At 42.8% G+C, this 26,556-nt stretch overlaps 2 protein-coding genes across 4 annotated transcripts in view; both read left to right on the plus strand.

Annotated features, from left to right (window-relative positions):
• UBE2G1 (ubiquitin conjugating enzyme E2 G1) overlaps positions 1-4,454 on the plus strand; it is a 132,939-nt gene extending 128,485 nt beyond the window's left edge. For both annotated transcript variants that reach the window (XM_067715882.1, XM_067715883.1), the window contains exon 6: positions 1,397-4,454. The gene's annotated coding sequence lies outside the window, so the exon portion shown is untranslated. The remainder of the gene's footprint in view (positions 1-1,396) is intronic.
• Positions 4,455-9,108: 4,654 nt separating this feature from the next.
• ANKFY1 (ankyrin repeat and FYVE domain containing 1) overlaps positions 9,109-26,556 on the plus strand; it is a 76,902-nt gene continuing 59,454 nt past the window's right edge. For both annotated transcript variants that reach the window (XM_067717389.1, XM_067717390.1), the window contains exons 1-2: positions 9,109-9,248; positions 26,311-26,503. In XM_067717389.1, the coding sequence (XP_067573490.1) occupies positions 9,239-9,248; positions 26,311-26,503 (203 nt within the window). In that variant the 5' untranslated portion in view covers positions 9,109-9,238. The remainder of the gene's footprint in view (positions 9,249-26,310; positions 26,504-26,556) is intronic.

A 26,556-nucleotide genomic window follows, 5' to 3' on the forward strand; every position in this document is an offset into this window, starting at 1 on the left:
TGTGATATGTAGTCTTTGGAAAAACACTTAAGTAACATAACCTAAAAGTTACAGTCCTATTCATAATGATTTCTCTTGAGTATCAGTCTATGTCTTTAGATTTTCTAATAAAACGTGTGCACATATGTGTATCTGTGTGCAAACAATAGAACCTGATTGCTGGTGAAGGTGGTATATTCATATTTGGTGGATTCAGTGCTTTGCTGGGGACCATTTACATTGATTGGTATGAGCCCTTTGGAGAGAAATTTAGCAGTCATTCTGCTTCTCAGGAGCTGTCTTAGGGAGGTAGTCTAAATTCAGGAAATAGCCACATGTTCGGCCATAGATAAGCCCACAGCTTTCTTCTTGCCCACATCAGACCTCTGGTATGGTTGAATTCGGGTGATTGTAATATTGATAAATTCATTCGGGGATTTAGAAGACACACTGAACTTTTCACACATCTGGTGTGAGTTAAATATTTGCCATGGCTCTAAGTACATTTGGCTTCATTGTTAGGAGTTTAAAATTATATCCCTTGGATTCCCAGTCATCTTCTATTAGACTTCTTTGTGACCAGCATTGGCTTGGCAGGTGATACAGACTTCAGTGTTTCTGGAGTACTTGATCCGATGTAATAGTAATAGGTATTCTCCTCCCCTGCTCCCGCTACATACTCAAAGGACACATTCATATAATAAAAGCTCTGAAAAGTCCAATCATTTAATTAGACTTTTTAAAATTTAATTGAAACTAGTGTTTTTTCCTAACCTTTTGAACAGGAAACTCTGCCACTTATTAATTAGCTCTGTGACCTTGTCTCTCTTTTCTCTGTAAAATGGGGGAAACCCCTTCATATGGTGATTATGAGCATTACATGAGATAAGTTTGTATAGCACTTTGTATACTGCTTGGCACATAATAAGCACTCGATAAGGTGGTAGTTGTTTTTATTTAGCTGTGGTTCTTCTAGTCGAATTGAACACATGAGATTAGCAGATACAAAACAATAGGGAACTCTAATTGGGAGAGGTCAGTTGTCAGAGGCTTCACGGATAATATAGGTTTGGACTAAACCTAGAGAAATCTAAGTTAAAGCTTAGTAATAGAACTTTCTTCACTGATGGAAATAATCTATATTTGCATTGTCCAACATGGTAGTCAGTAGACATACTGAGCACTCGATATGTGGGTAGTGTGACTGAGGAACTAAATTTAAAATTTTATTAACAATTATTTGAATTTAAAATGAAATGGTTGTATGTGGCTATCATATTGGAAATGCACAAAAGTGAGCTTAAAGTGAAATGAAAAATTTGTTTCCCAAGAAATGGAATACAAATAAAAATTTCTAATCAATCAATTCTTTTGTAATTTATAAAATCATTATATAATGCTGTTTGCTTTCTTGTAGGTCTCCAATTGAGAAACATGGCACTGTTTTTCCTGCACTCTACCCACCTATTGCTGGACTTCTGTTGTAACAAGTTGGCAAACACTGGCTGGAACTGGGCTGCAATAAAACATGCCAGTATCAATGCTGACAAGAGCCTAACAAGTGCCAACTTACAGATGATTACGCATTTTGAATTCTAATGAACTGTTTTAACCTTCAGGAAGAATTGTAAAGACCTGTACATAGCACAACATGATCCGGATAATATATATACTGTTCATGTACATCCACAAACACACCTTGTACCAAATAATGCTTTCTTGTAGTAGAATAAGAATCGTGTAAATTCTAAAAGATTTTAGCAGGTTTTCTTTCCCTATTCATTGTTTCTTATCAGTTTTAAAAGACTCCTTAAAGCATGTCAGATAAAAAGCAATTAGGATTAAAAGTTTCCATTTAATTTCCTTTAAACCATTGAGGCTTCATTAAACTCTTTTCACTTACTAAACTTTGTATCTTCTTTGTTTTGACACACTCCCCTTTGCTTTTGTCTCTTCTGTCTGCCAGGATCATTTAGTTCGAATACTGAAACACTCAATAAGCAACTACTTGATTTTTAATGATGACTTCAGAGGAATGGTCATCACTAGGTGCTTCATCCCTTTTGTATTATACTTGCACCCATCTCTTGGATTGGATATAGCAATAACATTTTTTTCATTGTTGAGAGCTCTTGAATTCAGTCATTATCCCCAAGAACTAAAAAGAGTTGGTTCTGAATTCAATTCAGATTTAAAATGATTGAAATTTACCCCAAACAATACAAAATTCTGATTTGGTTTTATTTTTGCCCTCAGTTACCTAATGTGAAGGTTGGATGAATAAAGCATGCACAGCTGCAGGCTTTCTACTTAATTTCTGGGTTTGCTATTAAAAATGCTGTTTACCCACACACCCTTCTCCTTAGCTCTTCATATTTCTTTGCCTCTATCCTCTATACTGCAGATTTTTCTCACCTATTGTACAAAGAAATTGCGATGTATATTTTCATGTAATTTGATTTTGGAATTCTGTCACCTTATGTAGTGAGTTCTTCCAAAATATAATTTTTTTCCAATAATTGTCAAGTTGTTGGCTTTTATTGTATTGAATGAAGGTTATAATACTGAGTGCCAGAGAAGTGCAGTTTAGAAAAATCTCAGGTTGTTTCCTTATGCAAACAAATTTAATACTTGAAAATCACATGGCCATGGCAGTATATGTATTGGGTTCTGTATAGATTCTTACGTGAATCCCAAAGCATTACAGGGATGTAAAGGCTTTGTTATTTGACATATACAGATTTTGCCACTGACATACTGCACTTGGATTTTTATTACTGTTTGAGCATAAGTATATTTCATATCATAAGTTTTCAAAAATAATTTCAGGAAATGTAAAATGAGCATGTGCAGTGTTAAAGGTGTGCCCAGGTTCCTCTGTGTTTGGTGTGAGGCTGGGACTTGGAGGTAGTCTTTGGCATATAAGGGATAGAACTTGAGACAGTACCTGATGGGACATGGTGATTAATTGTGAGAATCAGTGAGAATTGGTGCATCTCTGCTCTGGGGGGTTTGGAGAAATGCTTGGGCAGAAGAATGAAAGGATTCCTGCAAGGAGCCAGTCCTTTATGAACTTGCATGTCTTTTAAAGCAGAAGTAAAATAATTGAGGATGTAGTCACAGTAGAGAGTGATTTTTCTAAATGTCAGTCTCTTCTTCACTCTGAAGCATTAAAAAAGCCCATAAATGTGTAATGGCTGAATGTGAAATTGTTTGATTCATTGCAGCCCAATTTTCTTCAAGAACTTGGCGTGTGACTTTACTTTTTCAAAGACTCTGTAAACACTGTTGCCCCAAAGTGCCAGCAGTACTGCATGCCTACCTGGGACTTTGAATGCAATCCCTTTTTATTCTTAAATCAGAAATTGTTCACATGGTGCTTGCTTGTGGCAAGATGGAGTCTGAATTTTGTTCTCCTATTGCTGTAATTCTGCTAGCAATCTCTTGAGTTAAAACCTGGGATTTGACTCTTCAGAGAGGAGCAAATGACCTAGTAACTCAGGGACAACTATTCTTGAACTTTAAGTGCCACATTAATGCAGTTACTTTGGTGTAACCATGTGTTCTTTAGGGCTAGATCATGGGGGGGTAGAAGGAGAGCCAGGAATGAGTGCATGTCTCACGACACCCCTTTCCACCTGGTGCCCTGAGTGTGCTACATATGGAAACACAGGCCTCGAGAGATGTTTTGGCTTCTTTTCCTCTGTCAGAGGTGTCATCTGTGCCTTTCCCAGTGTTCATCTGACTGTGAATCTAAATGCCTCTACATTTGATATTAAACCACACTCAAGTGACACTGATCCAGGTGGCTTTTGTCCCAGCAGTGCCTCATCATTAGTGTGAGTCTTGTCTGCTTTAGGAAAAGGATTTTTCTCCCTGACCTCGTGCCAACCATCAACAACACCTGCATAGTCTTATGGATTGTAGAACCGTTGCCTGTTTCCTAAATTTATTCCAAGTTCTTGTAAAGGCTTATCGATTTCAGTCTGTGCTCATAATAGGATGGATGATCTCAGTGGCTTTCTGGCCTCTTGTGAGTTTAAAATCCAAATGAGGTTGGTTTTCTTGTCATTACAAGGTAATATTTTTGTGAGGTTATTCCACTAGTTCTGTGATTACTTGGGTGTCATAGTGTCTTTAATGGCCTTCATTCTTGGTTGTGAAATTTTATTTTATATGCTCATTCACCCTCTACAAATCTCCCCGTTTGGGGTTGTGGTGCCTGTGTATCTTTGCCTGTCTGGTCCCCAGTTGGTGGAATTACCTTTTGTGTACTGCCACTTCTCAGCATCTTTGAAATTTGACATAATGTTGCTTCATTCCAGTTTTTTGTTTGTTTGTTTTTTTTTTAGTTCTGTAATTTGTTGATTGTATTTAACTATGTGAGTTCTGTTGTGATGTTTACTGTATTGTAAAGCACCTCGATCATGTGATGGGTGCTCTATAAATCAATAAATGATGACTTAGAGGCTGTATCATGAGCTATTTTGGTTTCAGGATGCAGGTCTCCAAAGCAAGTTATGGGATTCTTTCTATATAAACAGCACATGATAGCAAAGGGTCCACAGGGGAATCTAGATAAAAAAATTTTAAAACCTTATTTAAAGGAGGAACCAGAGGGTAGGAAGTTCACTTTACTTCCAACCTGATATAACGGTCTTAAAATTTCCAGTACGCGGCCAACCACCATTCTTAATCAGAATTTCGTGCATGCTGATTTAGAACCTTATATAAAATAAAATGAGCACATGTTAGAGCATTATTTGGGATTTTGTCTTTGGCCTAGACTGGTTCTACCATGAAGATAAGCCAAAAGGTGAAGAACCCAGTCTCAAACGTCAACTGGAAGAGAACACAGGCACCATCTCAATCCCCACCTTCCCTCCTCTAAACAGATGGGCAAACTTGGCCCCAATACCTGCCCAGTACCACTCAGTAAGTTAGTGGCAAATGCAGCAAGAACTGAGTACTTTTTTCCCCCTTAACAATTTTTTTCCTTTTTCTGGAGGACTGCAAACCACAACAGGATTCAGGATGTAAATATTCAGCTTTTCACCCTGCATCTTTATATATAGTTTATATGGATTTACAGTGTTAGGTGTTGAAAGCTTGTCTGTCTTGATAGAAGTTGCCAGTGGTTTTAAGGCCTCTTCCTTACAAACTCCGAGAAAAGAACATGGAGCCTAATTTCTTAATCACAAGAAGAAAATCCTCCTTGAGAGCAGTTTGGGGAAAATGGGGGCTCAGTTTTCAGGGTTTAATTTTTCTGAAAAATATATTGGAAATAAAACTATTATAGAAAGGTCTAGATGATGTCCCTAAACTTTAAATATCAGTTGTAAGCATAATCATCTACTTGAGGTATATAGCAAAAAAGTTTTATTCCCATGCTGTCCAATGCAAATGAACAGCTTTTGACTTTGTCTACTGTGTGCAAGGCCATAGGCTTTGAGGAAGGATCAGTTGGTTTTCTCCCTCCTTCTTGTAAGAGTTGGTAACACCTCACCAAATTAAAATTGTTCGTTTTCTGGAGGACTGCAAACCCCAACGGGATTCAGGTATTTTTGATTGCTCAGTTTCAGATGGTGTAACCTGGCTGTCTAGGTAGGACTAGTCTTCTTTGTCTCTTGGAGTCTGCACACCCCACTGGGCTGCAGTGAAGGAGAAGGGAAAGGCTTTCAAAAAAGGCAGCCAGACACATCTTAGACATAGCTGCACAGAAAGCCATAGATAAGGTACTTGGTTTTCCCTTGCCAGCAGTCTCCATTAAGAACAAGTGCAGTATAATAGTACTGTGTGTGTTAGCACTGTGACCTCTCCTTTAACCCTCATGAGCACCAGTAATCAAGTTCCTATTTATTGAGCCTCCACTTTGTGGCAGGCTTGTGCTAGATGTGTTTCGTAAAGGATCTAGTCAAATTCTTACAAGGGTCCTCATGCAGAATCAGGTTCAGATTAATTTCTCAAGACTGTACAGCAAGTAGGTTTCATGGCTGGGATTCAGTTTCATGACTTCCCTTACATACCGTGTGCCATTATTTCTTACCTCCGGGATATTTTTTCCCAGGTCACGTAGAGACTGAGGTGTGTTGAGGCTTGTACTTGAACCCAATTCATTGGACTACCAGTCTAGTGATTCCCTCCCTATCCCCTTCTATCTACCTCCCCAGATAAGAGTCTACTACCTCCCCAGAAAGAGTCTGTTCCCCTACGCTCTTAAGGCAGGCAGCATCTTTCCCTTCCTGTACTTCATGCTCCATGTCCGGGACAACTTCATACAAAGTTCCTCTAAATCAGACAAAACATGAATTAGGTCTAAAATGAATCATGTTTCAGTGCTCAGATTTCTCAGGTCATATCTAATATTGTAGCTCCATCCAACCCTGTTGGGTATTGTAATTCACTGAGTACTGTAGATGCTTTATTTTACAGGGTGTATTAAGTAGTCCTATAGCTCAGGGGTTTCAAGCCAGTAAGAGTCTATTCAGAAGACAAGGGCCCAGAGATAGGGTTATATTACAGACAGCGCTAAGAAGAGTGCTTTCACCTCTGCTAGAGGGCTTCTTGAAGGTAGTTCGTGATGAGGAGGTAGTGAAGCTCTTGAGTTGATTAAATCCCTTAAGATGAGTTCTTGTTTGACTGTGGGCATCTAGGCCAAGCAAACTAAAAGGGCACATTTGTTTACTGCTACCTGCGTGCTGCTCTAAGGGAGAGGGTCCCTGGTTTTCATCAGATTCTCCAAGGTCATGATCCCCCAAGTTATTAAGAACCATGGATTCTAGTCCAACTCCTTCTTGAAACTGATGGAGAATCTGAGATGGTAGCATAGATCGTACAGGGACTTGACCATGATCGACACAACAAATCAGTTGCAGAGGCAAATCTGAACCCAGTTCCCCTGACTCCCGGTATAGCTCACAGCAACAGCTCATCAGACATTTTGAGGGCTTACCTGGTGGCGCAGAGGTTAAGAACCCGCCTGCCAATGCAGGGGCCACAGATTGGAGCCCTGGTCTGGGAAGATCCCACATGTCATGGAGCAACTAAGTCTGTGCACCACAACTACTGAGCCTGCGAGCCACAACTATCGAGCCCATGTGCCACCCGTGCTCCGCAATAAGAGAAGTCACCACAGTGAGAAGCCCGTGCACCGCAACGAAGAGTAGCCCCTGCTCACCGCAACTGAGAAAGCGCGCGCACAGCAATGAAGACCCAATAGACCCAATGCAACTAAAAATGAATAATAATTAATTTAAAAAGAATGTATTAAAAAGAAAAACATTTTGAGCACCTGCTGTATGCCAGACACTAGGCTGGTGCTGGTGAAGAGGCAAAGATAAGTCATATGATGCAAAACCAGACATCAGCTATGACAGGACTTCTTGATCACATTTATGTTATGACCCAGGAAATATTTGTAGGGCACTCTGAGATAAAACAGATGAGGCTGCCTGTGGCCAGAGGAGACTGTCTTGCCTGGCTACCCTAGTGGCCCCAAGGGCTCACCATTTAGCACACCTATAAACCATTCTTGACAGGGAAGCTTTGAGCCATGACACCTCCATTAAGCCTGGCAAATGCTCTCCTGCCCTCTAAGCTCTGCTTGCTCGATGCAGCTGCTGTACGCACCTCCCTGCCCACGCCTCTTCCGCATCTTTAGTCTCTTGCCACAACTGGAACGCTATTTCCCTGAGCACACCACCGTTCTTAAACATTTCAATACCCTCTCCCCTTTCATCTCCCAGGTGTCCCTCCCTCAGAATTCCTCCTCCTTCCTCAACATTTTAACCCCATGATTATGTTTACCATGATCTAAACTCCAAATTCTTTCTCCACTCTACCTCACTACCCACTAAATGGTTAACCTTGGCAGCACCTAAAATTTCTCCACTTTCAAATCCTCCCCCTTTTCTGTTCTGACACCCTCATCCTGTTCTCAGATCCTTCCTTCAACCTGTCATCTCTTATTCTTGGCTCTTCTCCAGGGCCACCACTTCCCCCTCAGTCCTTAACTGTGGATGCTTCTAGGAATGGGTGCAATCCACATTCTTTTGATTGTCCTTTGAGTAAGAATCTGTTTTGACAGGTTTCACACTATTCAGTTATATTACTCGTTAGCCTTCCTTTTTGCTATTAGTCATCCCCACATTGACTAAAGATTTTAGCACCTGGTTTATGGTCTCCTACCTTCTCTACCTCTGAATTCCAATATCTGATTTTTCTAGCTTCTCACCTCCACTTCAGCTACCATATTCCATGACTCTGTCCTGGAGTTTATTGTCTCCTAGTACTGTTTAACTTATGAACTTCAGTTTGCCACCCTAACACAGGGCCCTCACAACCTTGTTCACACTGCATTGGTCTTCAATATTATAGAGACCTGCAGTTTTATGACTCGTACATCAGCCTCTACCCAGTCTGCACCGGAGTTATATTCTCACAGCACTCTCAATTTCTTTTTGGCAATGAATCCCAAGCCCTGCGCAAATGCTACAATCCATATTCTCTGCTTCTGCAGCCAGGTGGCTGAGTTCTGCTAGAAAAAAGTGACCCATCCACACACTCAGAAGACACGTGCAACCAGGCCTTCCAAATTCAGATTCCTCTCCCAAATTTTCTTCACTCTTTTGGTCCCCTTGCCTATGAACTTCAACCATAAAAATGGTGTCACCAAGCAATCTCTCTGATATCTCTTACCTCCACATCCATCTGCATGCATGTTCTTGTTTCCTAATGTTTTAGTAGAAAACAAGTGACTTGCCTGTAGTCTACAGTTAATCCCTTCCCCTAAATTTCCTTCTGAATTCGCCTGCAGGGCATCCCGCCTCCCCAGGCTAGTGAACCTTCATTAGCCTTTCCCTCTCCTTTGGCTCTTTTCTCTCAGCCTCTCACATCTTTACAAACAAACCTAGAAACCACGAAAACCCCTTTCTCGACCCTCTCGTGGCCACATTTTCCCAAAGAGTAGTCAATGCTCGCTGCGTCCATCCCTTTCAGTCCCCTGCCTAGGGCGTGTAATATGATAGAGCCCAGTCAGTGCTTGATAAGTCCAGAGCCTCGAAAGTATAGGTGAAGAGAGCTAGGCTCTCGGTTCCTCCCGCGTCCAGCTACCTCCACTTTCATTCACTGCTCTTACCTAGTCTCGATCCCTCCCTCTCCCTGGCCCCCATGACTCTCGCGAGACTTGGGCACCTCCGTTACGCACCGCCCAAGTTGAGCGGCGCACTTCTCGCGAGGCTGAGGCAGGGCTGGGCCCGACATGGCGGAAGGTAAGGTTTCTGTGGAGCAGCGCGGGAAGGCGCGGAGCTGTGGGGGCGCTGCTGGCTGGGCGAAGCAGCCCTGTGAGGGAACGGCCGGGTGTGTTCGCTTGGGGCACAGCGGGTCTCGCGAGCCTTCCTCTCTCGCCTCTGCCGCGCGCCTCGGGCCGGGGTACTGAGCGCTATTCCTATGGCAACGCCCCTCCCGGCGTCCCCGACCCCGCGGGACCTTGGCAGGGTGCCGGGCCGGTCGTGAGGTCCCGTACCAGCACTGAGTGCAGCCTCGGGGATCCCGAGGGCCGCCGGGGAGGCTCCTTTGATTACCGGCGGTGCTGGGACGGCGGGGGACGTAACCCTTCTCCTTAGGAAATCGAAACTGCTGTCCTGGCAGGTCCCGCATCCGGAAGGGGTACATCCCTCCCCTGCGAAAGAGCTTAGGACTCTTCCCAGGGTGAGGGGTGGGGGTGAGCCAGGGCTGTCACGGGCCAACGAGCCAAACAGGAGGGGGCTATAGGCTCTGGGCTCCCCAGCAGCCTCGGGATTCGGAGCGGCTGGGATTCTTTCTCCAGATTGAGAGATGTGGACGGGAGGAGGGGGTTTGCTTGGTAGTGGAGTTGGCCAAGGTCACGCTGCTCCTAAGAGATGTGCTAAACTAGACCTCGACTCCTTTGCCTCTCAGTCCTGTCTTTACCCGCTTTTCTGGCGCTTTCTTTGTGCCCCTGCAGGTGAAGGCAATTTGGCCTCTCGGATTGAGCCGCCCTTAACGTAACAATATTAGAAGCCTTCATTGTCAAAGCCTTGCTGTACAGGTGGCGGGAAAGGAGACCCAGAGGTGGGAGTTACCTGCCAGGGACCCTAGAGTGAAGCTGTCGGACCTGGCTAGTGTGCTTCTCCTGTTCACCCCATTACTGGAGGAAAATACTCCTTATTTGACTTAATGTTTATTGAGTGACTGCACTGTGCTGGTCCTCCACCTGTCCGATTGGTTTTGAGCTAAGCTTTGTCTGAACCTATCTTTACTTGGATCTTACTTTTGGGCAGCACCTGACAAGTTTGCAGGCTTTTCTCATTTGGATTAGACTTGGCAACAACCTTGTGAAGGAGGTCCGGCATGGGTGTTACTTGCACTTTATAGATAAAGGAATTGAGGCCGAGTTCTAGAGATATCCGGGGCAGGCACCCACTTTTTGTCTGCTCTTTCTACCATGTTAGACCCCCTGAGGGGGAAACATGAGATAAATATTGTATGAAAGCAGAGGAGGATTAAAAGGAACCGAAGAAAGCTGAGGTATCCCCTGAAGCTAGTCTTTGGATGAGTCACAGAATGTTGATTAAGATTTTTTAACATAGTGGGTAGCCAGTGAAAATGGAGCGTGTTGCCCAGAGCAGTGAGTTGGGGTGGAAAGGTTCAGGAAGGCTTTATGTGAGGTGACAGGTACTCCAGCGCTTTTACACCAGTTAGGGAAGTTAAGGAATGTTTGGGGAGTACATTACCAAGATTGAAATTGTAGAAGGCAGTTGGTTTTTCATTAAGCAGTTTTACTGAGTACCTGCTCTGCCTCGCAGTTCGGTTCCAGCCTGAAGAGCTCCTGCTGGCTGAATATGCTGATTGTTATCCTGCAAGTGCCTTGAGATTTGTGTTAGGATAACCTTGAGAGAGATGCAGCTGGTGGAGAGCACACCTTAAAACATCCTTTCAGGGTTAAATTGGCAAGGGAGTACAGATAGGTAAGCATAGTCAGGAGGTTCTGACTCGACAGTTTTTATTTTACTCTTTTTGTGTGTGTTCCAGTTTCCTAGCCTGTGTTCTGACTTAAGCTTTTTGGAAACAATGTCACAGACTTTGGGAAGAATTGAGTGAGCATCCTAGTCCAGTTACCTCATTAAACTGAAACTGCTTGTTATGCACAGGAAGGCAAGGTTATCTAAACAGTGTTTTGCGGGGGTGTTACGCGACATGTACTTTAAAAAGAATTTATCGGAGCTGGCTATGCTTGTTCAGAAATACTCATTTAAATATAAACAAATAGCAAAAATCTGTGTCATGTAACAATTGGATGATCTGTAAGCACGCTCTGTGGGAATTTCCCTGATAATGGTCTTCGTTAGGTGGTGTGAGTGTGAGAATGTGGGAAATTGCGCTTAGGAATAGTAAATAGAACCTGCAGGGGCTGAGTTATACAGTAACTTCTTAATGCGACTCGTTTAGAAACCAAGCTTCTTTCTTTCCTTGCATCCATGGGTATTGGTTTGACCGTATATATTTAGCTAAAGTCTTTCCTAAAATTAGTTGCCATTTCCACTCTACATCTCTGTAGCTCTCCTTCATCTCAGCCTCCTTCATCACTCGAACAAGTCCCTCCAACTTGGTCTTTCTGCTTTTACTTTTTCTCCTTGATTTTACTTCCCCACAGCCTGTTTTTACAGTCTCCAGTGTTCCTTTTAAAGCATAAATCAGATCATGTCTCTCCCACTCTTTGCAATACACCTACCCTTCCACACGTTCTCCCCATTCCCCGTGGCTCTCCATGATTTTATATATATTTTATATCTTATATACATTTGGAATATATTTTTCCGAAGCCTTCCAGTGATCTTTACAGGCCAACAGGATCTGGCCGCTGGTTAACAGTGATACTTTATTTCTTCTCCTTCACAAAGCTCTTGCACACTAACTTCCTTGCTGTTCTTTGTATTGTACATTCCCAACACACTCCTACCTCTATATCTTTGTCTTGCAGTTTCCTTGGCCTGGAACAGTCTTCCTCAGTTTCTCCACGCAGCTAATCAACTTTTATTCACTCAGGTGTCTGTTCAGTTCTCACCTCTTCAGAGACCGTCCCTAGGTTTTGTTTGTTTGTTTTTTAATTCCCTTACTGGAATATAACCCCCATGAGGGCAGAGACTTTTCCTGTTTTGTTCACTGCTGTATCTTCCAACTTAGCATCGTGCCCGTGGTTGAAGGAGTGGATGAATTATTGAGCATCATTTACCAGACATCAAGAAAAGTTGCCAGGAATTGCCTGGCGGTCCAGTGGTTAGGACTCCTCGCTTTCACTGCTGAGGGCACAGGTTCAGTCCCTGGTCGGGGAACTAAGATCCTGCAAGCGGTGTGGCCAAAATAAAAAAATAAATAAATAAAATTAAAAAAAAAAAAAAAGAAAGAAAGTTGCCTGGATACATCCTTGGTCTCTTGTCAAGTACGCTGGCTGGTCCAGCTTTTAAGAAAGAAAGTTGCCTGGATACATCCTTAGTCTCTTGTCAAGTAAGCTGGCTGGTCCAACTTTTAATGTGCTCTGAATAACATCAGCTTGCTGGGAACTGCCTAACCTACTTTTCATCCAGCCCAGTTTAGTCTTAGCAATTTAAGCATGCTTAAGAGCTCAGTCTCTGCAGGCAGACATGGGTTTGAATCCTAGTTTTACTAAGCTGTGATCACAGGCAAGCCAATTAATTGCTCTCAGTCTCAGTTTCCTCAACTTTGAAAGGGGGATAATCACTATCTCAAAAGAAATAGTGTATCATGCAGTGTACCTACCATGCAGTCTGTCTCTTAGTCTCATCTTTTTTTAAAAAAAATATATTTATTATTTATTTATTTGGCTGCGCCAGGTCTTAGTTGCGGCATGCGGGATTTTTTTTTAAGTTATTTTTATTTTATTTTATTTTGGCTGCATTGGGTCTTCGTTGCTGTGTGGACTTTCTCTAGTTGCGGTGAGTGGGGGCTACTCTTTGTTGTGGTGCACGGGCTTCTCATTGTGGTGGCTTCTCTTGTTGCAGAGCATGGGCTCTAGGGTGTAGGCTCAGTAGTTGTGGCACATGGGCTCAGTAGTTGTGGCTCATTGGCTCTAGAGCGCAGGTTTGGTAGTTGTGGCACACGGGCTTAGTTGCTCCGTGGCATGTGGGATCTTCCTGGACCAGGGCTCGAACCTGTGTTCCCTGCGTTGGCAGGCAGATTCTTCACCACTGCAGCACCAGAGAAGCCCCATGTGGGATTTTTTAGCTGTGGCATGTGGAATCTATTTCCCTGACCAGGGATCGAACCCGGGCTCCCTGCATTGGGAATGTGGAGTATTAGCCACTGGACCACCACGGAAGTCCCCTCTCTTAGTCTCCTCTTAAACCACTCTCCCCTCAATAAAATAAAAGTGAAAATTGGAAAAAAATGTGACTTGTTAAACAGAAAAATGATCATGGACTTTTATAAGCTTACTGGAATTTGGTCAGGAAAATACTTTTGACAACAATTCAAGTAACAAGGTGAAGACATTCTGTATTCTGGACAATCCCTGGCCACTACAGTAGCCATTAGCTACATATGGCTTCTTACATTTAATTAAAATTAAATAAAATTTAAAATTCAGTTCCTTAGTCATGCTAGCCTCATTCCAGGTGTTCAGTAACCGTGTGGTTAGCGGCTCGCATATTAGCAGACAGCACAGATGAATAGAACACTTGCATCATTCTAGAAGGTGCTGTTGGACAGCAGTGTTCCAGAAAATGCTTGGTATAGGCTGGTAGAAACAGTGAAAGGAGAAATTTTGCTCCTTCCAGTTTGAAAGTTTATCTCTTCATTTATTATTTTATTCATTCATCAGATGTCCCAGTCTGTTCATAATTATGTATTGTCTGGTGACCCCTCAAGCAGTATCTCTCTATATACCATTCCTTTCTTTTCTCTATCTTCCCTTTCATTTCTGTCACCAGCAGAGGCTGTTAGCTTTCTCCTTGAGGATATATATATTTTTTAAAAACAAAGAAACGAAGTTTATCCAGTCACTGCAGTGACTGTGGATGTGCCAGAGTAGAGCTACTGAATCATGCTCAGATATGTGGGCTTCAGTCACCGGCAAGGTGAGTTGCTGTAGTTGGGACATTATCATGATTTACAGACATGCCCAACAAAATGAGAAACTATGTCCTCAGGCTCTCTTGTTAAATCTGAGTAGGCCAGGGACCTACAGTATTATTGAACTCCACCTACTAATGCACTGTAGGGTGGAGGATGGGATGAGCATGGAGTGGGGGTGGAGGGAGAGGTAGTCAGTGGTTAAAAAAAGAAGAGCCAGACCTAGAGCCTCTTCACAGAGAACACTGCAGTCCAGGAGGGGAGACGAAAGCATGTGTGTTAGAAACTGTGTTGTAGGGACTTCCCTGGTGGCACAGTGGTTAAGAATCTGCCTGCCATTGCAGGGGACACGGGTTTGAGCCCTGGTCCGGGAAGATCCTACATACCGTGGAGCAACTAGGCCCGTGCTCCACAACTACTGAGCCTGCGCTCTAGAGCCCATGAACCACGACTACTGAGCCCACGTGCCACAACTACTGAAGCCCACACGCCTAGAGCCTGTGCTCCGCAACAAGAGAAGCCACCGCAATGAGAAGCCCGCGCACCGCAACGAAGAGTAGCCCCTGCACACCGCAACTAGAGAAAGACCGCGCACAACGACGAAGACCCAATGCTGCCAAAAATAAATAAATTAATTTAGAAAAAAAGAAAAAGAAACTGCATTGTAGGGTGGAAGGTGAAAAATGCTTAGGAGTTACTTTGAAAATTCAGAGTAGGAAGAGATGTTTTAGGGAAGTGGGGAGTATGTTTTGGGTGTCAGGGGAGGCCTTTGCTGCAGGAGTTAAGCTGGGCTTATCTGGGTTGGACTTTGGAAAAATAGGCCGCTTTTGGACATGGGGAGATGTGGGTGGGAGGAGGTCAGTATTCTCGGAAGAAATATCAATAGCAGGATGTGAGGTTGGAAAAGTATGTTAAGGGCTAGATTATGAAGGGATTGTTTAAGCATTTGCATTTTGCTCTGTGGACCGTGGGGCGAGGCTACTGAAAGGTATCAGCCAAGGTAGTGACGTGACTAGAATTGTCTGAGGCCTGTTGAAAAGGCTGTATAATGTAGAGGATGGATTTGGGAGGGAATGAGGGAGGGAGGCTGGAGTGGGTGCCGTAGCAATTGAAGGTGAGTCCTTGGGTAAGGGGCATTGGGGTTGGTGAGGACTGCTGTGAGAGATACTCACTATAGACAGCATAAAAGACAGGACTCTGGAAACCTGTTTGCATGTTGACAAGAGGGCGATATCAGAGATGACCCAAGGGTTCTAGGCCTGGGTGACTCAGATAATGGCTGGGCTGTTAACAGGAAGAAGAGGAACAGATTTGAGAACAAATATCTTGATCTCAGGTGTGGACAGATTTTGCCATGCCCAGTATACCTTTAGGTGATTATGTCTTAGCAGGCAGTTGGAAGCATTTCCAGTCAGACTGGCGTTTGTGTGAAAATTAGCTAGTGAGCTAATATTTGTTGAGTATCTCCTGTGAAGCCAGCCCTATCTGTGGTCAGTGCTACACAGAGTGAGGTTTTTTCTTTTTTTTTAATGCTGTGCTTTTTAAAAAAATATTATTTAGGCTGCACCAGGTCTTAGTGGTGGCATGCGGACTTTAGTTGCAGCACGTGGACTTCTTCGTTGTGGCATGTGAACTTATAGTTGCGGCCTTCATGCAGGATCTAGTTCCCTGGCCAGGGATCAAACCCGGGCCCCCTGCATTGGTAGTGTGCAGGCTTACCCACTGGACCACCAAGGGAAGTCCCCAGAGTGCGGTCTTGAAAAACATACTAAGTCATGCCACTGACTTGCAGACAAGTCTTAACAGAGTTGAATCACAATCAGGAAAAATGTATTTCATTTCTATTAAGTACAGGCAACTATTGCTAGGGATGACAAAGTGAGCAACACACAGTCGCAGCCTTAATGGACGTGGAACCGAGAGGGGAAGGCAAAGTTTCTCATAAAAACATGCATATTGTGCTTTATAGTTTAGTAACTTTTCTCTTTTGCATTGATGCTTAGTGGCACTACTGTCCAGCCGAACTCAAGTCCATAACCTAGTAATCATCCCTGACTTCCTCCTAAGTCTGGTGTCAGTCACCAAATCCTGTGACTCTTATAAAGCTCTCACATACGTTCTTTCCTTTCTGCTGTCATTCTGGTAGTTCATGCTAGTGGCTCTCAACCTGGAGAACCCGGCATATTAGAATCACCCGGGGAGTTTTTAAAAACTCAGATTTTTGCATCACTCAGCTTCAGTGAAGATCAGTATATCCCCCAAAACATTTTTTTCAAACTGAGCCAGTATTGAATAAAAGAGGGTTTTACTGAATCTTTTTTTTTTTTTTTTTTTTTTTTTTTTGCGGTACGCGGGCCTCTCACTGTTGCGGCGTCTCCCGTTGCGGAGCACAGGCTCCAGACGTGCGGGCTCAGCAGCCATGGCTCACGGGCCCAGCCGCTCCGTCGCGTGTGGGATCCTCTCGGACCGGGGCACGGACCCGTATCCCCTGCATCTGCAGGCTGACTCTCAACCACTGCACCACCAGGGAAGCCCTACTGAATCATTTTTTAAACAAATATAACTATGTGCATATACACACATATACATAAATAAAATAAGGTCATCTTTCCTAACTAAGAAGTCCTGAGTAATTGGTTTTATTTGTAAACTGGGGTAAAAGGATTTTTTAAAGCAAACTTTTGTTAAGTAATGGCTTTTGGACGTTGTCGATGCATTTGAGTTATGACAGAATTGCTAGACTTTTTAAAGTGTGAAAAGTCAAAATGTGAAATGTCTCTTAGCACCATTTTGTTTTCAGTAATACAAACTTTGTGTGAACTGGGAGGTTACAGACTGGCAGGGGTATCTTACTATTCCTTTGTAACCTCCTCCCGATGGTATTGCTGTCTTCTTTCCCCTTCCCTTCCTCTTTTTTTTTGGCCTAGCTGTGCAGCTTGCGGGATCTCAGTTCCCTGACCAGGGATTGAACCTTTGCCACGGCAGTGAAAGCCCGGAATCCTAACCACTAGGCGGCCAGGAATTCCTTCCCTTCCTTTTTTCATTAGGGTATTTTGTGAACTTGAATTCTGAACAGTAAATGTATCCACTTATTTCTTATTCTCCATTACACAATTTTCCCATAGTTAGCACTCTTGGTTAGTGAATATTCAGTAATCCCAGTGAAAGAAAAATGACATCTTTAGTATGACAGGTTTAGGAAAGCAGTAATGGTAGTAATTCATCACCTGTGAGGAGCTTATCTTTTCTGGTGCCAACAAAGAAGATAGTATTTTCTGGGACTTTGATACATGCTTTAATGAAATATTGTTATGTGGAAGACTCTAATATATGTCTGAAACAAAAATTATTCTTGTAGTTCTCAAAATGAAATGTTATCACAGCTTTTACGATCATTTTTCTTTTATCTAATGGACATAGTTGAAGCAGAGTAGGGAGAAAGTCGGTAATTAAAGGATTATACAAAAGAACACTAATTCACTGCTAAAATTGGGACTAGAAAGTAAGAACTACAGAAGTGTAGAGAAAGGAAATATCAGGGTTTTGTTAATCTAAAAAGGTTTAATGAATACAGTGTGGGTTAGTATTGGAGTAGGCAGAGGGGAGTAGAAATCACATTTAAGGTAGGGAATGGAAACAACATTTAATTTCTAAATCAGTGAATTAATAATAAATACGTGTTTGATGTCCTGACATTAGAGCTGAAAATAGGTAGCATGGTACAGTGGGATGAGCATGGGCTTTGGCTTAAGATCTTAAATTATGATCTAGAACATTTTTATAATCTTAAAAAATTTCCTTGAACTCCTTTGCATTCATTCAATCCCATTCCCTTGACCTCTGGCAACCACTGATCTGCTTTCTACCACAAAGCCTAAACTATTTACTATCTGGCCCCTCACAGAAAAAGTTTGCCGACTCCTGACCTAGAAGGAAGAGTCTTATAAGGATCATTGTGGGTTCCTTTTCTGACTGTCCAATGACTTGCTGATTAAAAAAAAAAAAAATATATATATATATATATATATATTGCAGTTGATGTTGGTCTCTTTTTTAGGCTATTAATAGTGAATGTAGATTTTTTTTTTTGTCTCAGGCATCTTTGGTTAGGTCAAGAGTGATGAATTATAGAGAGCTCATGAAAATGTCTCACCTCCAACTGCGTTGGTGAAGAGCAAATGGGTATTGTTTGGAAAGAAACATGATTGAATTATAATGCAAGTGCTGACATTCTTCACCAATACTTAGCATAGCTCTTTCGGCAAAACTGTAGGTTTATCTATTATTTAAATTTCTAGGCTTATTTTTCAAAAGGAAAGTTGGAGGAAGAGAAAGAAGAAGCCACAGCTGAAAACTAGTCAGTTGATAAAGAAGTGGTAGTAAACCTTTAAACTAGACACTGTTCTAAATAATTTAATCTATCTTAACTCAATTACTCCTCGACAGCACTCTGAGACACCATGATTATTGCCACTTTCCACCTGTGAAAATCGAAGCACGGAGAAGAGTAAGTGACTTGCCAAGGTCACACAGCTAGTAATGGGCAGGCCAGGGTTTCAGCCCAGTCAACTGAGGCTCCAGAGTACACTCTTTTTTTTTTTTTTTTTGGCCGCTCAGCATGTGGGATCTTAGTTCCCCGACCAGGGATTGAACCCATGTCCCCTGCAGTGGAAGCACGGATTCTTTTTTTTTTTTTTTTGCGGTACGCGGGCCTCTCACTGCTGTGGCCTCTCCTGTCGAGGAGCACAGGCTCCGGACGTGCAGGCTCAGCGGCCATGGCTCACGGGCCCAGCCGCTCCGCGGCATGTGTGATCTTCACGGACCGGGGCACGAACCCATGTCCCCTGCATTGGCAGGCGGACTCTCAACCACTGCGCCACCAGGGAAGCCCAGGAAGCACGGATTCTTAACCACTGGAGCACCAGGGAAGTCCCAGAGTACACTCTCTTAACGACTGTATCGTGTTGCCTTTCTAAGAATTGTAATAATTAACATTTATTGACCACTTACTGCAAGGCAGGTAATCTTCTAAGGTCTTTGTATGTATTTGAATGTTTAATGTTTACAACATACTTAACATATGAGGAGAAGGAGGCCTTTGCCTGAAGTGTCACAACTAGGAAGTGCTGGGCCTGGGATCTGATCCCAGTCAGTCTACCTCCAGAGCCTGTGCTCCTCACCACTGTACTGTGCTGTAGATTCTCTCTCCATTATTGCTCAGAATGGTAATTGTATACTTTTTCCTATAAGAACTCTACAGCTTGGTGGTACTTCAAGGACACATTTGTATTGCTGTTTGCAAGCAGACGCATTGCCCACAGAATAATATCTCAGCCTTGGGTGCTCTCTCCATTATACTATGAAATGGTGTGGCAGTTGCAATACCACTGTTAGGTGCACCTGGGATCAGGGTTTCATCCTACAAAAGATGCTAGGCGGGGAGCATCTCTGATTTCATGAATGAGAGCCCTATATCCTAAAGCCCTCCTTTCATCTTGCCTCTTCTCTTTGTAATTTATATAACCCTTGTAATTTATGTCTCGTGTTGTTAGGGAACTGTTGACTGAAACAACAATGTCAGGGTCGAGGTTGCAGGTAGAAATTTGTGTCAGTAATTCTGGAGAGAGACTAGGGTTATTGCTGTAGATTTTGGATTTACGTGTGTATAACTGATATCCAAAGAAATTTACAAGGATTCCTTGAGAAGGTGTTTGAAACAGAACTTTTATGATCTTTTCTTTAAGGGTTAAAGGAATTAGTAACTTTCTACTGTTGAAGGCAAATGTCCTCATAATTCCCCCACATGAATCAGTATCCAGATTCTTTGTGACTGTTAGCTTTGTTCTTTTCCCTCCTGTTTGTGAGTTCCTGTAGATACTACTTTGATTCTATATTTGGTACTCCTTTGGTGCTATCAATACATTATTTGTTTGGAAGAGGTGCAAATTAGACTGCCCTTTTAAAAAACTCTCAAAGAGGCAACTGGTGATCTACTATAATGCTTAGTTCATAGCAGGTGCTTCATAAATACTTGCAGAATGATAGTTTAAGTGAAATGGAAATGCAGAGTATTTACAGATGCTATAGTCTTGATGGATTGGAGCTCTTGAGCAAAAGGTTGGCTAGAATATGGTGTGATTGAAACCAGGGTTAAAGGGTTCAGTTTGCTTCAGGGAAGAAAAATCTGCAGTCGACAGCCACAGGCTATACCCTGTGAAAACTTGGAAGCTATCTCTTGGGTAAGTGGGATGTGACTGTAGCCACTAGTTTGAACTAGCAAGATAAGGTGTCCTCTGGCCATCCATTTAGTTGACTTAGAGAGAGGCAGGTGAGTGGTGCCAGTGACTTTTATGGAGGACAAGACTAGGTCTTGCCTTCTAATTATTTGTATTTCTCCTAGAGCCTAGTATTATGCCTGTTGCACAAACCCATTGACTGATACTAGTTTAAAAGGAAAATCTGACCAAGAAGACAAAACACTGAAGCCTTTTCCTTACATTTTCTGGACCCAGTATGCTACAAGCAGAGGCTTTATTTAAATCTTTTGGAGTAAAACATCACTTGTCTGGAGTGTCTTTCCTTGCGCTGGCTTTAGCCAGGTGGTCTTGCTCCATGCTCAGTTTGCATCCCCTGTCAGAGTGCTGTCAGGTTTTATCAATTTGTCTTGTTTAATTGCCCATCTTCTCTATTACCTTGTGACTTTGTAAAAAAACATGTGCCAAGATGGTTTTCTTTACTTTGACACTGGCACTGCATAGGTGCTTAATAAATTTTTAATGAATGACTAGGTTATACAGCTGTCTTCCTAGGAGATGAAAACCTTTGAACAAGTCAATGAATGAACAGAAAAATTGCAGTTCAGTTGGTCTTCTATCTAAACAGTAGTATTCCCAGAGCAGTCTTTGTGTGACTTGGGGAGGTACGCGCTGGGGGCTGAACTTTTTCCCCAGGCTAGTCATCCCCATACCTGGGGTAGTCTTAAAAGTACTCTGTATTTCCTGTGACCCCACTCCCCATCTACTGAATTTGGGCGCGCTCTCTCTCTTTAGTTCAAACTGCCTAAGTGATTCTTACGCAGCCAGTTTGGGAGTAATGTCATCAAACACAGTCTGAGGCAAGAGGTGGGTAGGCTGCTGGTTGTGGGCCTGTCCCCTTTCTGCTCCTTGGTTCACTCTCTGGGAATTGAGCCAAAAGAGATGATCTTTAGGCTCCTTCCCTTCCTAAAGTTTTGTGATATATAAAAACCCTTACACTTGGGTATTAGAAAATTATTTATTTTTCCTCATATTTGTAATTGTTTTCCATAATCTTTAAAATTTGTGTGAAATAGTATATTTGCTTTGTAAGTGCACATAGATTTAAAACTCAAATAATATTACAAGACTTACAACAAAAAATAAATTTGCTACCCCTCAGACCCACTCCGCAGACCACTTTCCACTCTTCTCTGTTTACCTCTAAGTGATAATACTGCCATTTCTAGATTGATCAATTATAGACATTGACTGACTTTTTCCTAGGGTAGATTAGGAGTTGCCTCTTTGAGAGCTTTTTTTTTTTTTTTTTTTTGCGGTACGTGGGCCTCTCACTGTTGTGGCCTCTCCCGTTGTGGAGCGCAGGCTCCGGACGCGCAGGCTCAGCGGCCATGGCTCACGGGCCCAGCCGCGCGGCATGTGGGATCCTCCCGGACCGGGGCACGAACCCGTGTCCCCTGCATCGGCAGGCGGACTCCCAACCACTGCGCCACCAGGGAAGCCCTGAGAGCTTTTTTTAAGGTACAGCCTAACTTACATCTCTTTCAAATGAATAGTAGTGATGATTTTTTAAAGCATGTTAGGCTTTACTTTTTGGTTCGGGAATTGTCACTGCAGACTTGCTATACGAGGTGATGCAGTATTTAAAGTAGCTCGTTCAGTAGTTAGCGGTGTTTCCATTTCTGTTTTTACTTTTGTTCATCACCTCATCCTTCTGATAATGTCCTGTTGATTTGCCATGATTTTAATTGATCAATCTTAATTCCTAAGTCAATAAAACATTTGAAACTCATTCTGCTTTTCATGACTCAAAAAAAATGTGTAAACAGTTAAAATAGTTTAAACTATTTATCCAATAATTATGTAATTGTGAAATGCAAAGAGGAGGGTGGAGGCAATGCTGACAGTTTTGAGTGCATGTGCAAATTACAGTAGTTTCATTGAATTTTTACTACAGCACTGAGTAGTAGATTCCTGCCCGCCCCCCGTCTTACATATAAAGAAACTAAAGCTCAGAGAAATGAATTGCCCATGGTCCCCATAGCTAGTTACTAAAAGGATTTAGATCCCCATTGCTTGGACTCCAGAATCCACTACAGGTGTATATGAATTTTTTAAAACTGTTTAATTGAAGCATAAGATACATGCCAAGAGCAAAGCATTAGTATAGAGCTCAGTGAATTACCAAAATAAAACAGGAATGTAACCATTACTAAGTTAAAAAACAACAAAAAAGGATGTTACCAGCATCCCAGAGGGCATCCCTCATGTGCCCTCCCAATTACCACTCTCCGCCCATTCCTCCAAAGATAACCGTTATCGTGACACCATAGATTGATTTTGCCAAGAGTGTTAGCAGTTTTTGGACATAATTTGAAGCTACTCCTAATTCGTATGTCCTTTTACATTTTCTGTTACCACATGTAGAAAATGAGTGCCAGTTTTTCTTTAAAGAGACCCATCAACTCCATTTCTTTCTCTACAGGAAGAAAAAAAGTATAAATTTTGTACAGTCACATGAATTTACTGCTTTGTGTTAAATGTGTCCCCGTTTTAGGTAAATAATTGCAATTTCATGGCTCTTTAGTCCGAGTAACTATGAAGAACTCTTTAAAACCAGTGATTTGTCACACCAGAATAGAAGTGTAGACCTGAGTCCTACTGAAGGGGTTTTGTGTAAATGTAATGCTAAGATTTGAAAAAATATTGCAATAGGATCATTGTAAGTACTGTTTTCCTTTAGCCAGTGTTTTTTAAAACAATACTTGGTTTAACGGTTAGTAGGCCAAATAATTGCAGTATTTTGAAAAAAAATTAGTTTTAGGAATTCTCATCTGATATGTAACTCATGACCACAGTGATCATTTTAGCAGTTGTAAGCAAATTTTCATCTTGCAAGTGCCTTCTCCTTTATTTTCCTAAGAATACTGATTTATACCTGAGATAGCCAGGTTTTTGACTCCAGGCATTTATTTAATGTGGAGTCTCTAGATGAAGGGGAAAAATTCCCTACTGTATGTATGCAGAAGATAGGCTATTAGTATTTAAACACATTTCTCTTTAAATATTTTTTTATAATTATGAAAAGAGAACACATTTGTTGTAGAATACCTGAAATGTGCAGGAAAGTGCAAAGAAGAGAAAAATCTGATATTTTGTGGTATTTGTCTTTTTATTCCTCATGTATGTGAATGTTTTTAATAAAATTAGACTTATAAAATATGCTTCTCAGCCTCCTTTTTTCTGTTAATAATATTTATAATTTGAAAATGCATGTTTAGTATCACATATTTCTTTGAAAACATTAATAGTTGCATAATAACTTCAAACTCTTATGTCACTTTATTTAACCATTCCTTTGTTTTTTAAGTGGGAAGGTCAGTTTTTGAGTTGGGGTAGGGTTAGAGTCATGTGAGTGAACAGGAGACATCCAGGATTCCTCCCACATTTCTTCTTCAGGTAACTAGGATAGATGCTGGTGTCATTTATTAATATAGGGACCATACAAAGGAAGAGCAAATTTGCTCGAAGCTTTGTTTTGGGGATAGAGAGTTTGACGTGCCTGTGGGCCACTAGGGAGAAATGTCTGTTGGGCAGATGGATAGTTGAAGCTAAGAAGAGAGATCTGCCCTAGAGAGATGAATCTACGGATCACTGGCACTAGATTTTGGCATCAACCACAGACCAAAAATCTGCTGCCTTAGGAGATCCCACGGTGGAGAAGAGGGCCAAGGATAGACCCCCTGGGGAGTGTCAGTGGTCAAGTGTTCGGAGGGATGCAGAGAAGCATGTGAAAGAGACAGAGCACCAGAACTGGAGAGAAGGTGGCATTGTGGTTGCTGAAAGAAGAGAAGAAAAGAGGGATGGACAGTAGTGTCCTGAGTCATGTTACAGAGGTGTGGGAGGAGACCCACTGGCAAGTGTCTATTGGGTTTGACAATTAGAAGGTCATCAGTGAGAGGAGTTTCAAGGGAGTGGTGGGGACAGAAGGAGGGAGTGGCAGGGGAATAGTGGGTGAGGAAATGTGTGTGGTAGATAGAGCTGGAAGGGCAGAGGTGGGTCGGATGTGTGGAAGGAGAGTTTTGTTTTTACTAGGTATAGACCTGGACAGCTTTATGTGCTGATGAGAAGGGCCCAGCTGAAAGAGATTGAAGTTGCTGGAGGAGGGGGGGTTGATGATCAAGCAGAGGACCAGAGGAGAGTGATGGGTTTGGAGCAGAGGTGGAGGGATTAAGCTTGGATAGGAGGGAGATGGTTTCACTGAGAAAGCATAGGGTAGATGGGAGTAGTTGCTGGCACCGTGGGGGTCGGTGGCAGTAGCTCAGTTTTCTCAAGACATTGGCCAAGAATGAGGCAGATTGGGTGGGAGATGGGCTTGAGGGCGGTGTGAAGATTTGGAATATCTGTGGTGGGGAGTAGGGGGTGGATGGACCGAAGCCCAGAGAATGACCATAGCAGCACTGTGGTTCCCTAGATACGATGATTTATGCATGGTTGCACGAATCCCCACCAAAGTTCCAGGGAAAGGAAGAGAGAAGTCTCTTGACTGCTTGCATCCTCAGGGGAGTCTTCCCTGATGTCGGAAGTTAAATTTCTTTATTATAGGTTCTCATAGCTCTGTTCTTTTCTTCTAGTACTCATTAGAGTTGTAGTTTTGCATTTGGTTGTTGCAATTATTATTTTAATTATAAAAATTTACTTTCCCCGGTTACTGAAAGCTCTGAGGAAAGATATGTCTGATTTTGCTTACCACTGTAGTGTCTGGCACCTCGTAGCTACTCGGTAAATGTTTGTTGAATTTAATGAATCAAATACAGTGGTTCTCGGGCTTCCCTGGTGGCGCAGTGGTTGAGAATCTGCCTGCTAATGCAGGGGACACGGGTTCGAGCCCTGGTCTGGGAGGATCCCACATGCCACGGAGCAACTAGGCCCGTGAGCCACGACTACTGAGCCTGCGCTTCTGGAGCCTGTGCTCCGCAACAAGAGAGGCCGCGATAGAGGCCCGCGCACCGCAATGAAGAGTGGCCCCCACTTGCCACAACTAGAGAAAGCCCTGGCACAGAAACGAAGACTCAACACAGCAAAAATAAATAAATTAATTAAAAAAAAATACAGTGGTTCTCAACCTTTTAAATCTGCCCCAGCACACCTGTGGAATATTACTTGCTTTCATCTGAACCGTTATTGACTGCCCTGAGGCTTCCTGAGGGAGGGCAGGTGTCAGGTAGTATGGGGTGGTGGTTAATAGATCACAGGCCCCGGAATGAGAATGCCTGGGCTCATATCCCAGCCCCACCTCTCACCAGCTTCGTGACCTTGGGCAAATTCTTAATCTGTGGCCCAGTGTCCTCATCTGAAAAGTGTGGCTAGTAATAGTACCTACCCCATGGGGTTGTCATGAATCTTGCATGAGAGTTCACGGAAAGCTTGTAGAACAGCATGTGATATGTAGAAGTTACTTATTACTGCTAGTGGTTTGAAAAAGCCTCCCAAGTAATTCTGATAATCATTCCTGAGACTCCATATATTAAATATTGGTCTTCAGGGAAACTGGGAAGACATCCCTGGACTGTGATGGCATCCTCAAACAAAACCACTCTTGGTCTTGTAGGAGTATCAATAAGAAATAGTAGGAATGTCACGTGACTACAGTTGACCCTTGAACAACTCCAGGGGCTAGGAACACCTACGTTCCGGCACGGTGGAAAATAAATCTTCGTGTAATTTGTAGCCCTCCATGACCTTGATTCCTCCATATCTTCAGATTCAGCCAACTGCGGATGGTGTAGTACTGTACGTATTTACTAATGAAACATATCTGTGTGTAAGTAGACCCACGCAGTTCAACCCCGTGTTCAAGGGTCAGCTGTAGTCATTTTGGTAGCCATCCTGGCTGCAGGATGAGGGATGAGTGGATGCTGTCTGCTTTTACACATGCTGTGGTAAACTTGATTTTCTGTCTCCCTTGCAGAGGAGGTGGCCAAGTTGGAGAAGCACTTGATGCTTCTCCGACAGGAGTATGTCAAGCTGCAGAAGAAATTGGCAGAGACAGAGAAGAGATGCACCCTTTTGGCTGCGCAAGCAAACAAGGAAAGCAGCAAAGAGTCCTTCATCAGCCGCCTGCTGACGATTGTGGCCGACCTGTATGAGCAGGAGCAGTATAGGTGAGCTCCTGGCACTGGGCCAGTTTGGGGAAGCAAGCCCTTTTGCTTTATTC

The sequence above is a fragment of the Pseudorca crassidens genome, chromosome 19 (assembly GCF_039906515.1).
Source record: "Pseudorca crassidens isolate mPseCra1 chromosome 19, mPseCra1.hap1, whole genome shotgun sequence".
Lineage (NCBI taxonomy): Eukaryota > Metazoa > Chordata > Mammalia > Artiodactyla > Delphinidae > Pseudorca > Pseudorca crassidens.